The sequence below is a fragment of the Gopherus evgoodei genome, chromosome 18 (genome assembly GCF_007399415.2).
Source record: "Gopherus evgoodei ecotype Sinaloan lineage chromosome 18, rGopEvg1_v1.p, whole genome shotgun sequence".
Taxonomy (NCBI): Eukaryota; Metazoa; Chordata; order Testudines; family Testudinidae; genus Gopherus; species Gopherus evgoodei.
In genome coordinates, this window is record NC_044339.1 from 8603886 (window position 1) to 8620602 (window position 16717).

Sequence of the window (16717 nt, forward strand, 5' to 3'; positions counted from 1 at the left end):
CCAATTAAAATATTCTCTAGGGCACTGCTGATCCTGCCAGCTGGAAGACCCATGGTTTGTTGACGTGGAGCCCTGTCCCGCAACAAGTGAATTCACACTCAGGACTCGCGTCGCCCAGGACACCAAACAGCCATGACTGAGTCACTGACAGCCTGACCTACGTCAGGCCCAGACTCAGTCCTTGCAGCAGGTTTTCTAACCCTAACCCTGACAATGCTCGGAGGCGTGGGACAGGGAATCCTAAGGCAGCACCCTTTGCCAGTGTAAAGGTTTTCATCCGACATATCAACAGTTCCAGCAGTTTCCCCAGACTTCAGGGAGATGCCCCATGCTCCTGTGGCCCCTTCATGCCGCCATTTCACTCCCCAGCCTGAGAGCGAGCTACTTCCTGTCAGAGGGCAACCTTGACTGAAGCATCTTACAGTAGCAGGCCACAGCATAACCCCCCCCACACCCCTTCCTCAGTTTCCCCTCTCAGGTAACCCAAGGACTCCAGCCCATGTTCTCTTGCCCCTTCGTTGGGACTGGTTTATTACAAGAACGCACTGTGAATAGTACAAAAACTAAGCCCCCAAACATAGTCCATTTGTCACCCCTGCACAAGTCACATCTCCCCTCAGCCATTGATGTGACATTCTGCATTCCAGCGCCTTCTGCCACACCTGGTCTGCTGGTCAGTCCTCTCTATCCCTCTGCCAGGACAGCCATCCCACTGGAGTGCAAACCCACTCTTCCCAGTGGGCACTCCCACAGCCTCTCTTCTGGGAGCTGATCCTCACCAGGGGAACATCTCTTAGTCCCCCACCCCTCTCACTGTTCCCTAAGCCCAGCTCTCCAGCAAGGAGACCGCAACAGGTAGCCCCTCTGGCCTATGCTACTCCCATCTCTGGCCCTCGGCTTCTGCTTTCTGGCTCCGAGCCAGCAAGCAGCTCTCTGCTGCTGCTCCTGCTCCCCTACTTCAGTCCTGGCTTGAGATCAGCCAGAAAACCCCTCTTGCTGCTGTCCTTGCCTTTAGCCTTCCCCCAAGAAATACCTCCTGGCTCCGGCAGCTCTCACCTGCCCCTCCTCCTGACTCTCACTCAGGAAGTTCTGATTCACCAGGTCTGTCTGTATCACCAGGGAGGTAGGTGGCTCCATCCATCTCCCTCTGATTCTCCCTGGTTTCCAGGTGCTGCCCTGCCCTCTTAAGAGAGCAAATAGGAACACCTGTGCTCCTACAGGGGTGCTGGGCCTACTTCATTTATTGGGTTCAACCACCCTTTGACATTTCCGCCAGTCATGTTCCCCTGACGTGTGCCCCATACAGATAATTCCACTGACCACATCTCTCCGAAAACCTGCACTGCCTTCCTCACCCCCATGGGGGTTCCCCCAGGCACTGCGCACACCCCTCCTTGTAGAAACACTCCTGCATATCATGCTTCCTCCAGAGACTCAGTCTACCACATTCCCCATACACCCTACTAAGGAGCAACTGCTGCTGACCATGTCTTCTATACCCCTCCACACCCCCAAAGAGGCACTGCCTTCCAAGTCTCCTGTGCCTCCCAGAGACTCCAGCTGACCACATTCCCAGCACTGTCTCATCCAGGAACTCCCATGCACACAGGTTCCTTTGCCTGAACCCACCTCCTACAGACTCCAGGCTCTTCCAGCATACTGCTGCCCATGATTCTCCTTCCCAAGCTACTACAAATGTAGTAGCTTGCATCCCCCCATTCCCTCTAGCCCAAGATAAATGTGTTGTTTCCTTCCCATCTCTCTAAGGCCTCTGGGCTCCTTTGTATTATTTCTCTCTGGCCTCAATGTTTGCAAGGCCTCTCAGTTCAGGAACCTCAGCAAAGCTGATTAATATGCTCTTTCCTCTGCTGCTTATTGCTCATGGTTATCAGTCTCTCTCTGGACATTTAGGCTTTTAATTAAATAGTCTTAATATTTGCTCCATTATTTTACTAGGGAAGGAAGTTAGGCTTACCGGAGGCTAACTGGCAAGGTTGCATCTTCTCTCCTTTCTAGACAGACAGTGGCACATTTGCTTTTCTTTAGTCCTCTCCTTTATCCTCCGTTCTCCGTTCTTTCCCAGAAATACTCAGCAGGAGCAGCACAGCAAGCTTGTTAGCTCCTTCCCCGCTCACTCTGCCCAGCAAGTCGCCATGACCTGTTGGTTTGACATTCGCACCTTTTCCAGGTAGTCCTCTTACCGGCTTTTCCAGCTACAGCTATTTTCAGCAGTTTATTACTCCCTGGTTTTCTTTTTTTAAGTTGTTAAAGGACATTTATAAATGCTTCTCCTCCTAATTGTTTTTAACAGCCTGCTGCCTGCGTGCCCTCCAGTCAGTGAGTCAGCCCCTCTTAGCTGTTTCTGTAGCACCCCCTTACTACAATAGCTAAGCTCTGTTGGTATCCCATTGGTTGCATCTGGCACCTACATGCCCCCTCTACTTCTAAGTGTTGCCTATAGGCATTTTTCTTGTCCTTATGCTCCCTAAGACTCACTGGCCATGTTTTGTAACTGCCTCTTCCCAGCTACCACAGGCAACTTCCTACAGCTACATCACCATCCACGGAGATGCTCCCTGACAACCTGCTGTGACTCCATTCTCTCTCTGACTCCCAGAAGCCCTTGCATTCACCCTCACCTTTCAGTGGTATTTAGCACACAGCTTTGCCCTGTAGGTCTGCACTGAACACTTCCTCCCCATGTTACTCGCTCCAAATCACCTCAGCAACTTCCTGCACCAGTGACCCCTCCAAAATCACCGTGGTGACTTCCTGCATGAGTGAGCCTCCCAAAATCACCCCATGGCAACTTCCTGCATCTATGCCCTGCCCAAAATCACCACCGCAACTTCTTGCACCTGTGGCCAAAGTCCTCCTCACACATCTGCCAGACATCCCCTGAAATCTGTCTGCCATTGCTCTTCTGTCCTGGATCTTGTTATATCTACCCTCCTTCCTTTCCTTCCCACTGGGAGACATGTCCACCATCCCTTGGCTCTTTCTGGGGCACAGCACCTCCCAATTTTCATTCTGAAACCAGGTGTTGAAGGACAGGGGGTCTAGAGAGTCTGGTATAATTTATACCTCCTTCACATCTCTTCAGGGCCTAATACTACCCATTGTGGGTGACTCCATTCGACTTCCTCTAGTTTATCCACTGAGCTGAGGTCAAACTGAGTTCCAGGGGGAGGGAAAGTACCCCTACCCTGAGGCTAGACTGGTACTAAGGGACTGCAAAGCAGCCATATTGTCTCCCTGTTGAATACTTCTGGCATAGGAGGCCTCCCTGGCAGACATAAAGCTGGCGTTTTAGGGGACATGCCAGAGGGGGCATGTCAGAGGACCGAGGAGGCATGCCCGAGGACATTCCTATACCACAGTTATTCTCAGGTGGCACAGTAGCTCATTGCAGCTTGCCAATGGAGAAAGGATGGTTCTGTGCTTAGGGTACTAGACTAGTGCTTGGGAGCCCTAGATTAAGTTCCCTGACCTATCATAGTCCTCCTCTTTGAGGCACAAGCTTCTTTGTGCCTTAGTACCCCATCTATACCATGAGGTAATAGCACTGCCCTACCTCATAAGCCGTGCTGGCAGATTAAAGAATTCTGGGACCCTATGCTCTATGGAAACTGCCCCCGTACACACTGGACTCGTGATGCTGTGAACTGGCACATGGGGTCACAGTGCCACTCAGGTTTGGCCGGATCACCCCTCGTTCATGACAGAGGGGCAGGCAGGCCAAATCTGAGTGGTGTTGCAGCCTGAAAAAAACAAGGAGACCTGGGACACCTTAAAGACTAACAGATTTATTTGGGCATAAGCTTGCAGCCTGGCACACTGGGTCACAGCACCACTTTTTTGCTTTTTTTCTGGTGGTTGTGGCCCCGCCCCGAGACAGAGGCCCTGGGCAAATGCACTGAATGCACCTTGGTTAATCCAAGCTGGCTCACAGGTGTGTTGTGAGGATACATATATTATAGACCCTGTCCCAAAGCGCTTTGAGATCCACTGTTGAAAAGTGCCATATGAGAGGTAGGCATTAGTAACCCTGAGCCCAACCCTGAATAAGGAAGGGGCAGCCCCAACGGGTCCCTCTGCTGAGCTCAGCACCAGCCCAGGGATGAGCTGGGCCCCTTGTGTGTGTAACTTACAGCACCTTAGACTCCGCAGGCTAAAGTCGTCCCTGGCCAACTCAAGTGGAGGCTGAAGTTGCACTAGGGATGAATTTGGCCTCATTAGACTCTCTCATACCCACTGCCTGAAGCATAACTTTACAACCCCTTCCACATCACCTCTGCACATGGCCAAACAGGTTTTGCCATCGGCTGCCCCGGGTGCAGGCTCAGACCCTATGTTTGCCTGCAATTGTATCATTTGAGAGCAGCTATCCCAGACCCGCAGACAAAAGATTTCACTCGCTTTTGCCAGAGAAACTCTGCAGCCAGGTGCAAGTCCCCCTGTGCTAGGACGTGCTGTTATTAACATTGCCTTATTCCACACAGCAGGCTTTGGGATAGTTTTTACAATGTTCTTTTTTTTTTTCCCTTCCCAAACAGGCAGGTTTTGTAAACCAGAGCAGCTGTTCCAAGGGTGAGGAGAGAAGGGACTGTACAGTTTCCAGTCTGAGATGACAGCTCCACTCAGCAGGAAGTTGCTTTTATTAAAATATTTTTTTGAAAGCATCCATCATGCCTTTTGCAGAACCTAGGCTACCACAGACACTGCATTCTTCTCAGCTGGCTTGGGGTTTGCACAGATTTCAGGGCTTGCATTTATTTTACAAATATCAGTTCTCTTTGTTTCTAAGATTCTTGGTTTCCCTAAGCACAGTCAATACTCAATTTCCCTGCACAAAGCAACTGCTATTTGCAAAATGCCAAGCACCAGTGTTGGCCTCTTTACAACTAATCAGCAGTAGCAATAATAACTATTATTTTTAACGCTGTGAGCTGTGCCAATGGATGTGGGGTTCTTCTGTGATGTGTGAAATAGACTTCTCAAGGTGTGATTAATTTTTATGGTCATAAGCATAAGGCAGAAGCATCCAAACTTTGCAACACTGAGGGATGTGTTGGCAATTAGCCAGCAGCCCTTGGGCATCACCTCATTTACATGTAAATTTACATACATTTAACTTAAAAAAAATCCACATGCCACCATAATATTTTTATCGTTGCTGGCAGGTGAATAGAGACTACTTGGTGTTTTAGTTCAGCGGCTGCTATACACAAACTGCAGGTGACTGGTTTTGTCTTCATGTATATAAAGGGAAGGGGCAGCTGCAGGACTGCCCCCCCCAGAAGTTTCACCCAAGAGCTATGCTTTGGGGTCCCTGATCTAAGAGAAATATTTTGTGACTAATAATTATATTTATAGACTAAGAATTAATTTAACTTCCCATGAACAACTGTGCATTGTTAGTCTGAGTTATTCCACAAAAGCTGCGCTGCACCCCAGAAATGGCTGCATTTCAGTGCTGGATGACATGTTATCGTATATATGTCTGACCTAACTCACAAGACCATTGTGAGGCTTAAGCTAGGGCCCAATCCTGCACACCCTTATTTGTGTGAATAAGCTTTACTTATGCTTGTTGTCCTATTAAAATCAATGGAATTGCTCGCAACAGTGCATATTGCTTGTGTGAATGAGAATTTGCAGGATTGGGCCCTTCATGTTTGCTAAGTACTTTGAGATCCTCAGATGAAAGGCAAATGTGATGGATAGCCTGACCTTGTAATGGGCTTCACTTGGGCACAGAGGTCCACCTGCCCGGAGCTCATTACAGGAATGGGTCTACAGTTCACATCTTTCAGTGGGTGCAGGATTGGGCTCTATTATTCTTAGGTCTGATTGTGCGTGACTTGTGCTGAGTGTGCCAGGAAATCATTTTCTCCCTCTCTCTCTCCCTCTTTTCATTCTCTCTGCAGCTGCTTCTTTCATTTCTCTCTCCTCTCTCATAAAATCAATAATTTACAAGAGTTTGTAAAGAATTCCCCCAGAAGCAAGGCTGGGGGTGAAGGGTGTCTTTTAAGTTGTCAGCCAGAATCCACCAAGATTTACATTTATTGCAAGTATTCAATTAATTGTGTTTGAATAATACAGCCCTTCATGCTCCATCAATAAGAGAAGGATTATAGATTCTCTCATCATCTTTAGAGCTTAATATCCTCCCTTTCTATATTTACTGTTGCTCAGACATATTTTCACAATATGTTCTACACTTGGCATAATTTCCTGCCAATTAACATGCTTGCAGATTCCAAAGTGCATCCTTTACAGATGTTTACATTCACATTTTCCATTTAAAGACGCCTGTGACATGGAAGTGTCCACAAAACTAGCTGACACTGCCTCCTCACCACTGACACAATTGCTTGTGTGCTATTATAGTAATATTTTAATGCCATCTCCTGAAAAACAACCATCAGAGCCTTTCAACCACCAATTGACAAACCTGCTCAGCTTGAGAATAGGAGCTCTTTGTTCTCGTTCCACAGCCATCCCCTCTGCATAATCCTCTCACAGTGTATTGTCCACAATGAAAAAAGGCTACACAACAGAAACCACTCACACAATTGTTAGAGAGAGAGAGAAGAAAAGAAAAAAGAAAAAAAGAAAAGGGGAGAGGGAATAAATAGAATTAAGAAAATATATTTTTCAAATATATAAGAAGAGAGAGAAACTTTGCAGTGATCAGTACAGTTTTGGAGGTGGGATAATATTTTTTTCCCTTTGTTCCCACCCTGCCCTTATCTCTCAAATGTCCGTTTTGAAGGAGGCCACACATCTTAAGTCTAAAGGTACCTACAGCTGCACAGATCAGACATCTCCTCACTTTTAAAGCTACTTACATTGTTTTGTTTGTTTTTTAATGACAAAGCTGAGACAGTAGAAAGAGTTTATGATACTGAAGCAATGAATCCCATGGCATGGAAAGCTTTTTGCATTATTTTGCATGTCCCTCATTTGGGGCCTTGCTCACCTGTTGCATCTCACAATCCGGTGCTAGCAGATTGAGAGATGCTCTTCTTGTTGAAATTACGATCTTCTTAAAACCGCTCTCCGTAAATTTCACTTCCTAGCTAGGGCAGTTCTTTGGTGAAAGGATCTCAAACATAGCATTACACATACATACAAAACTCCCCAACCCCAGTAAATATGAATTCTTATTAACACAACCTAGCTGTCACAGAGTGCTTTTCCTCCATTGAGATCACCCTGTGGCACCTGCCACTACAATAACGACCCATTTGTAGGCATCTTCATGTTTTATTGTTTATATAGAGGTAGGATCTAGTAGCTAACCAGAGTAGGGCCCCACTGCATTAGGTGGCGTAGAAACCTATCAAGAACCATTGCCAATAACAACTTGATTCACATGTGAGTCAGACCCCTGCACCTTTGTATGGCTATTGTTATCATTCTAGAATCATGCTTCCTGGGCCACGTCCAGACTAGGAATTAAAATCGATTTTAGATACGCAACTTCAGCTACGAGAATAACGTAGCTGAAGTCGAATTTCTAAAATCGAGGTACTCACCAGTCTGGACGGGGCTCCATCGATGTCCGCGGCTCTCCGTGTCGATTCCGGAACTCCGTTCGGATTGATGGAGTTCCGGAATCGATGTAAGCGCGCTCGGGGATCGATACACCGCGTCCAGACTAGACACGATATATCGATCCCCGAGCAATCGATTTTAACCCGCCGATGCCGCGGGTTAGTCTGGACGAGGGCTTAGTCTCAATTGCCATTGGTCAGCGATGAACACTCCTGAGCCCTTTTGTTACATCTCTCTCAGTCACTCCCAGCTCTCATATCGCTCCGTTCCATGTTATGACACCAGATCTCCAGAATCTTACCACCAGCCTCTTGCTGGCAAAGCTGGGAAGAGAAAAGTTGTGCTAGTTTTGCAAAACCAGAAACAGGAAGAGTTTGGCTCCAGGTGCCATTTAATCTGAGTCCCCTCCCTCCCTTCAGCCCAAGGTCAGAGAAGGGGAGCTGGTGAATGGCTCTGCTTTGGCTCAGCTCCAGTAACAATCCAGGCAAACACACTCTTCCTCCATCCCCCAGCCCCTTCTGCTCCAGCAGCAGGCATGTTATTGTTCGACCCGCTTGGCAACTGTTGGAAGTTAGGGACAGCACGTTAAAGCTTGGGCAGGTTTCCTCAGCAGTGAAAGGGCCTGCGGGAGCAAGCACAAGGATCCTGAGGGTTTTTTTTTTTTTGGTCTCTCAAGTAAAATCCTTCTTGCCAGCGGTGAGTTTTTGTTTGTTTATCAATACATCAGGCAGGCAGTTCTAAGCAGGCAGGAATGGCTGGTGGGTTTGCTCTTGTGTAATGTCATCCAAGGAGAGACTGGCACAAAGATGGAGAGAGAGAGAGAGAGAGAGAGAGAGAGAGAGAGAGAGAGAGAGTGTGTGTGTGTGTGTGTAAATGAATCAGTGATGACTAGCAAACCAACACACCCAACCCATCTGGGTCCATTTAACTTTCCCCTGGAGAGCAATAATCACACCATCTCCATATGCCCAATTCACTATTAGCCTCAGTATGAACAGAAAGTACTTCCAGCATGGGCCAGCTCGACATTTCATTAGTTTCTTCTTTCCTTGACATTCCCCCAGTGACCACCTAACACACCTCACTCTGAGACAGACATATGCAGCCTTAGCATTCAGGCTGAAACAGATTTCTCTGCATGCTGCAGGCACAAAAACAAGACAAGAGATAGTGATCAGACACAGGAATGGACTGTTTTGTTTTTTATTGTACATTGCAGAAATAGCCCTGTGTGGTGGATAAAAGTGCAACATACACAATATTTAAGAAAAGGAAAAAAAAATAAAACCCTTCTTGAGGTCTGTCTTTCAAAGTTGCAAACAAAACCAGTAAAATAGTCCCTCACACAAGAGGCTTTTTTTTTTTTGCACATATCATGCAAAAAAAAGTAAAAGAAAACTCAGAAGATATTTTATATATATATACATATATAGATAGATAGGCTAGATATCAATAAAATCCAGTAGAGAGCCCTATAAAGAACAGAAAAGACACCAAAAGTGCTACTTTACATAGACTCAAAGAGCACTAAATAAGAAATGAAAACAGACTGCCATTCGGCATCTCAAGATATTTGGCACTCTTGTGATTACATCGGATTTTTTTTGTTCCTTTTTTTTTTTTTTTTTTTTAAACACAGTCTATTAAAGAGAATAAACTGCCACAATATAGGAAAAAAAACAGAGATTACCCACACTACAGACTGCATGGTAGTTAGAAAAAGCTGAGCATTTTTTTTCTGTTTTACATATAAAATTTGTCCATTTGCGCTAACTTGAGCAGTTGCTCACAGCAAAAGTAATACAAGCTTTAAAAAATAAAACAATAATTCTTCCTATAGTTCATTCCTTATAAAAGTTTTTGCACACATTCCATCAATACGTTAAAATGTGACTGAAATATATATATATATAATTTATATATAATTTTTTTTAAACATCCAAGGACATCAACATAAAAAAACCCAATGAACCTGACAGCATGTTACATCCAAGTGCACAGAATCATTTTTGCAAGATTAAATAATGTAAACAAGGTGCTCATTTGGAACAACCATGACCAGCAAAAGGTACCACGGTCTGAAAACACTGTGTTTTGCTGCCTTGTTCAAAGTACTTTAAACCCCACATCTGGAATTGTGCAATATTCATCATCATATAGAAAAAAGAAATGACTAGTAATTTAAACAACATAGCTGCAACTGATACACTTTGATTTATTACTGTTTGTGGGCTGGGTTTAGGTTTTTGTGGGGGTTTTTGGTGGATTTTTGTTTTGGTTTGCACATTACTTAAACCTTCTTCCTTTTCGCACCTCTTCTGTCTCCAAGCCTGATGTTAAGATACAATCTGCTGATGTGCATTGCGGATCATAGGCTAGTAATGAAGGATTTCAGAGTGCTTTTTTGTTTGTTTGTTGGTTTGTTGCCAATAATGTGTTACATTGTAAATTATTTTTCCCCTTTACTCAGTGTCTCTGGGAGGGAATTAAACACCAGGAGGTGCCTTTTCTGAAAGATTTTTCAGCACATCATCAATTCTATCATCTTCAATGACAACTGTAAAGCAGAAAAACAAAATGATGAATACATTGTAGCTTCCCTTGTCCCCCCCCCCTTCTCCTTGCTGTTGCATGAATTCCCCTGGCATTGCAATCTGCCTCCCTGAAACATGTATGGTTCAACAGAGTGTCTCTACCTAATATCCAAGGCAACACTGAATTCCAACACACACACACACACAAAGTTATTGCAAATGATTTTGTTTAAATAGCATAAATGTCAGGGAAACATGAGTTTCATAGAGAAAGAACTGTCTCCATTCAGCAATTTGCTTCTATTTAAAAAGAAGTGATACCATTGCAAAGAATTAAAAGCACAGGATAATATTACACACTTAATCCAGTGTTTTCAAGGTCACCAAACACTTGGCTGCTAGGGTTAGGTTGCCTAAAACAACTGATGGTGTATTTATTTAATCAACTGGGGTAAGTCGTAGCTGAATGGAACTTATCCCCCTCTGAAATGAGTTGCAGGATCTCTGAGCTCTCCAGATGTCAAGAGACACCTCCAGGTTAGCTATGTTGTGATTATTGAGATCACCTGGAATTTCTTTGTCTCTACTAGGGACATGAGGTTAGGACTGTTGTGGGTTTTTTATCATAAACATGCAACGTGGAGAAAAAGAGAGAAGAAAACATCTTTCTAACTGCTAGATGACCTTCTCTCTCCCCTATGAGAACCTACACGATCTACTGCAGTTTTTTCACTCCTCTTTGCCACTCGATGCAGACTCAACACCTCTCCAACAGCATTTTGACTTGCAAGCCGGAATTCTGCGCACAAGGCTCAGACTTGGATCTGATACATTTAAACTCGTCCGAGAACTCCATGCCCCCCTCCCCCGCCCCAGTACGCAGAAGGTTTTAACTACAGGGATGTGTTCAGTTCTCTACAGAGGTGAAAATGCCGTTGGGGAGGTGTTGAGTGTGCTGAGAGAGGCAAGGAGGAGTGGGGGGGGGGAGAGCTTTGGATCTGTTCACCTAAACTGTGGGGTAAAAAAGACCCATCGGTTTACACTGCTAAGTGAGCAAATGATCCCAAGCTGCATTTATCCCCCCACCCCCTATTGATCACTCCTGTGCACAGAGCAGGCACACGGCGGCAAATGGAGCTGCACCAGTGCCCGGTCCCCGCCGCCCTGGGATTCCCCCAGCAGACTGGGGATCCCGACCCCTTACTCAGCACTTCAACCCCTTCCGCGCGGGTCCAAAGCCCAGTGGCCGCCGCTCCGGGAGCCCCATCTCGGGGCGCCTGCCTGGCTCCCTGCCTCGAGGGGCACCTGCGCTTGGCAACGCGCCTGTGGGGCGGGGAGAGGGGGGCTCCTGGCCAAGCAGGTGGGGGGGGTCGGGGCGAAGTGACTCCGATTCCGAACAGCTGCGGAGAAGACGGGGTGCGGGCTCGGGGGAGACCCCCCCTCCAGCCGGGGGCTGCGGGGCTTTAGGGAACAGGGCGAGCCCGGCCCTTACCTCTCTTGCTCCTGCCGATCTGCCCCAGCTTGGGGGGCCTCTTGCTCTGCCCCCCCCGCGAAGAAGTTGCTGGTGTCCTGCAGGCGGCAGGTGAAGGAGATCTGCCCCACCTCCCCGCCCTCCCCGTAGTGGCCCAGCTTGTCCTCGCCGTAGGGCAGCACCTCCGACATGGTCTGGCCGGGCGGGTCCGCTGCCCCTGGCCCTCCGCCCGCTCCTGCTCGCTCGCAGCCTGCAGACAGGGTCGCCGCTGGCCCGGCAGCCCCGGCCCGGCAGGGGAAGCTGCACCGGCGCTGGGGGGGTCCCTCTCCCGACTGGACTCGGCAGCAGCAGCAGCGGCGCGGCCCCAGCTACATCCTCCGGCGGCGGCGGCGGCGCGAGAGTGGCCGCCCGGCTCCCGGGCGCGAGGAGGGGGCGGGGGGCTGGCTGCGGGCTCCGGCAGGCACCGAGCGGGGGGAGGAGGAGGCAGCAGAGATCCCGGGGAAAGGAGCAACGTCACCGAGGGCAGAGCCCGGCTGCCGCGCGCGCGGGCTGGGCTCGGCCCTGGCGGGGGGGGGTTCGCCCCTCCCTTGCGGCCCCCGCCCCAGGCTCCGCCTCCCCGCCCGGGTGCACTGGAGCTCGGTCCGGCTGCCGGGCTCTGCCCTTCCCGGGCACCTGCCACCTCTGCCCGAAGCCTCCCATCACCCTCCCCCTCCCGGCAGGTGGGGACAACCAGGCACAGAGGGGGTCCTGCTCGCCCGGCCTGACCTAAACCTTTGCTCTCACCACTGGTCCTTACTGCCTCCTAGAGGGAGAAACAAAACCCCGGGCTCCTGACTCCCAGACAGGGCTTAGCCCCGGCACCTCTGGGCCTGGCAGTTCAGAGCCCTGGCACCTCTGGGCCTGGCACATCAGTTATGAATGTAAAAAAAAAAAAATACCTGAGCCCCAGCACCTCTTTCATTACAAATTAAGCCCTGTTCGCAAGCTGCCTGGGCAAGGCCACCCTTCCCCTGCTCAACCAGTTGACCTCTTTGGTTTTCAGCAGCAGGGCAACGTCTCTGACTCTGCACCCCACCCCACCCCATATATACTGCAGTATTCTTGCTTTTCTGATGCACATCCCCATGCTCCCTTGATTTCTCCGAGCGCCCCTCTTGCAGCAGAGTGGAGGAGGGGTGCTTTCAGCAACAAGATGTAGTGGCAGGTACAGAGCCAGCAAGCTGCCAGATGCTCTGCTGAAAAGGCAAGGGCTGCTGCTTTAATGTATTATTATTGTTCATTATTTGGAGGAAATCCCCACCCCCGACCCACTCAGCACCCCTGACTGCGCTGATCTCCAAGAAAGGGTCTGACAATTGCCTTTCTCCCTCTGAGTACCCTGGTCTTGGTCAGGCTCCTTAGTAAAGGAGCAGGGACACAACCTCAGGTGGATGTTTCAGTGGCTCCCTTTAAAAATCTAAGGAGCATTTTGAACAGCTTCTGCCCAAAAGCCTCAAGACTGAGATTAACTTCAGAGAAACACTGAAAGAAGGGACCTAGATAATCTAACCTGGTCTAGCCAGGTATTTAGACTGCTTGTCAAATTGGAAAAGGGCCAATGTCCCCCAGTCCCCAGTCCCAGGGAACTAAGTGTAATGTTTTCACCTCTCTTAGCCAGAAAGTACAGGCCCATAGAGACAAGCTCAGCTCATCGCTCCTGAACAAGCAGCGCCCTCCAGCAACAATCCCATTTATATCCTATCTCTGGCATCTAAGTAATTGTCCTTTTCCTCTCTCATCCCATCCAGGAATCTCTGTCAAGTGGATTCTCCCACCACCTTCTCAGAAAATAAGCCTGAATGTTCATTCCCTGACTAAGGTGATGCAGTATCCTGGCCAGCCATTACAGCAGTGGGGAAAGGGATGGCAAAGCCCAATTTTCTTTTGCCTCAGAGCAGCAGCTCTGCAGTAATGGCACTAATGCAGCGGGTGGAGCTTTTGTGAAGCCTGGGCTGAGGCTATTGCCATCTTCCTTGTCATGAAGCCTTATGGCCAGGGAGATAAAATCTTCTACACTGCTGGTAGCTTTACTCTGTAAATGGCCCTGTTTCCTAATGTGTGCGTTGCCTCCATAACCAGTCCTCAGTGTGGATGGAAAGGAAGGATTCACTCACAAGGGGGTATAAATGGCAGAGAATGAGGGATGTGGCCTGCTCACAGTGCTGGAATATATAGTGAAAACTGCCGTGTGGTACCTATATGCTCCACATACCTGGCTCTCCACACAGCCAACACTGTAACAACCTACATGGAAGCTGGAGGGAGGAGCACAGGTTACAGGAAGGAAGAGTTTGGAGGAGGCACTGGGAAGTCAGTCTGCATGCGCGTGGCTGGAATGCTAGCTGCTACTGCAGCACCCCCGTGAACAGTTCTCTTAATAAAGATTTGATTTAGTTTTAGAAACGTGGTGCCCTCTTATGTCATTACTCAGCATGCGGTACGTGAAACAAGCACTGTGGTCATCTCACCTGTCCTGCTCTCCGATGCATGTTTCTGTCACTACCTCCTCCTAGCAGTCCTGCTGTACTGAAGGAGGTGATGTAACGTTATAAGGTGTAAATGCCTCCCGGAAACACTGGTGTACTCCCATGTGACATGGCATAACCCTGGTGCAGTGTGTCTGAAGCAATGCCTGGGCAACCTGATACCCTGTAACTTCCTGCTGCTGGAAGGCAAACAAAGGAGTCTCTTTTGACCTGGAGGATGTAACTTCTGCAGCTGGGGAAGCAAACAAGGGGAAGCAGGAAAATCCTACCCCAACACAAAGGTCACGCTACATAACACAGGAGCTGTGAAATTTTTAGTCTAAATCTGTAGTTCCCTGTGCCCCAATCCAACACAAATGGCTGTGAAACTGCAGGGCTGCATGACCCACAGCACCACAAAGGATGCAACATCAAAGGTGTCCTATGACACATGGCAACCCCTCTGTAAGCCAAAGTGATGCTAGAGTAACAGCACGACCCAAGGGAACATGAGGTCATGCAATGCGGCAGGACTCGTGTAACCCAATGCAACAGAGGGAGATGGACCACTGCAGCATAGTGCACTGCAGTGTCATCTGATACGACACCTAATCCAATGCAGTATGATAAAATGGTCTCCTGATTTGGCGATTTAAGCACAGGGATGCCCATTGCAGCAGAATGAGGCTGGAACCTCATGCAGTGCCACATACACATGCTGAAGCAACGCTAACAAGGCGACAGTGACTAGGAAAACCATGTACCATTCCATCCCGCTACCCATAACGCGCAGCTCCAGTGTACACCCTTTGAAGGGAAAGGAGGGCATAGTTAGCAGAGTTCACGAGTCACTGCTGATTCTTACAGGCATTTTTTGTAGTCTGTTCTTCTCTTTGAGCAAACCTCTTTTGCTTGGAGGGTAACATGTTGATCCTGCAGCAATTCCCTCGTCTTGTGCAGATTTATTCAGTACATGGAGATGGGTGTGAATTTTAGTGCTGGCAAAAGGTGCCAGACTGACAACCCTGACGACTGAAATCTTGTTTATGCAGAGAACAGGTACTTGCACAGTCAGTGGCAGCTTACGGAGAAGGGGCGGGGATGGGTAGGGGCTCTGCTCCTTCTCTCCCATTGAGGTAACAGGAGTAGAAGCCAGTCACGCATGCTTTGGAGATATACCAATCTAGAACTGGAAGGGACCTTGAAAGGTCATTGAGTCCAGCCCCTGGCCTTCACTAGCAGGACCAATTTTTGCCCCAGACCCCTAAGTGGCTCAAACCACTGAAACTCAAACCTTAATGCTCAAACCACTGAGCTCTCTCTCCCCCTTTGAACCATGGGTGGAGGGCCTAGCCCAAGAGGTGTTTGAATCGTCCTACCAATGGCTAGTCTGCATGCCCACTCAAGCCTTAGGCTCTCTGCTGAGGCTGCCAGGAAAGTTCCCAGTTAGTGCCCACCACAGTGGTACCTGGATTGATACTGCCTGCTCACTACGTCACCGTCAGGTGGGAACAACGCTTCTGTCCTTCCTCAGCTGAATTTGAGCCACTGACCTAGAAGCAAAAGGCTCAGGCTATCCTGTTACCAAGCTCATTGCCCCTGTTATAAAGTTTTGTGATAAATAATATTCTTTGTAGCATTCCCAACTAATAACAAATGGCCACCTTGAAGCATTTAATGCTTTGCAAGCACTTCAGGAATCAAGGGTCCGGACAGCTCATGAAAGTGAGCTACAGAACCTTTCGTTTCTGGGGTACCAATCTGATTCCAGCTCCAGATGTCTGTGACTGAATGTTATTGCCACTCGACAGCTGTTCCATGCCCTCTCTGCAGTGAACTGGTGGTCTCAGGCCAATTCCTAGTGAACAGATATGCACGTGAGCCTCAGCACTAATTAACACTCCTGCTGGTAGTCTTGGCTGAGATCCAGCAACCTAGGGTTGATGGGCTTAGAGACAGAGCTACCCTCTCCCTTTAAAGATGGGGAGGGGGAGGCAGATCAAGAAAAGCAGGGTAGGAGAACGTGTACTATTGTTGCGCACGACGTATTTGTTCTGTGGATACAGGACTTCAGCCTCAAACGTTCCACCACTACTGAATTCAATGGAAAAAATGGAAATCCTTCCCCTGGCCCTGGGCCCAGGAGCCCAGGTGACACCGAACATTGGCAGGCTGGGCTGAGGGACTCCGGAGTGTGTTTTGGGACAGTACGTCAGAGGGGGAGCTGGAGGGCACCGTGGTTAGTGACTGTGGCAGAATCACATCATCTGAAGGGGATGTTGTCTGTAATCTATAAAGTGCTTCAGCAGCGGATGAGCAGGTGAACAAGCACTTTCCACTCCCGAGAGGTTTAAGAGCTCCAAAATGGATTAAGTGTAAATGAAGAGCTCTTTGGTACTGTCTTCCAAGAACCAACCCACCCAGGAACTCAAAACCTGATTCTCTCAATCCTGCCCAGCCTTGCAAGAAGACACTGGCTGTCAGCTTCCCAAAGCCTCTCGGTCTGATGTTTCTGTAACAAATAAGCCTATTTCAAGCTTTGCCTGCAGATTCGCTGGTCCCAGTGCACAGGAGACGTGTTTAAACAGTTATATTTGCATGGCTACCTTCTTTTTCCCCTAGAAATCGCTTGGCAACAGAGATAA

The 16717-nt window shown here is 48.5% G+C and overlaps 1 protein-coding gene across 1 annotated transcript; it reads right to left on the reverse strand.

The window, feature by feature from the left end:
* Nucleotides 1-8750: 8750 nt before the first annotated feature.
* On the reverse strand, nt 8751-11975 carry CAMK2N1 (calcium/calmodulin dependent protein kinase II inhibitor 1). Its single transcript, XM_030537871.1, is given in 3 exon segments — nt 8751-10120; nt 11590-11644; nt 11646-11975. Coding segments are annotated over 3 exon segments (240 nt in total). The 5' UTR covers nt 11760-11975; the 3' UTR covers nt 8751-10049.
* Between the last annotated feature and the right edge of the window lie 4742 nt (nt 11976-16717).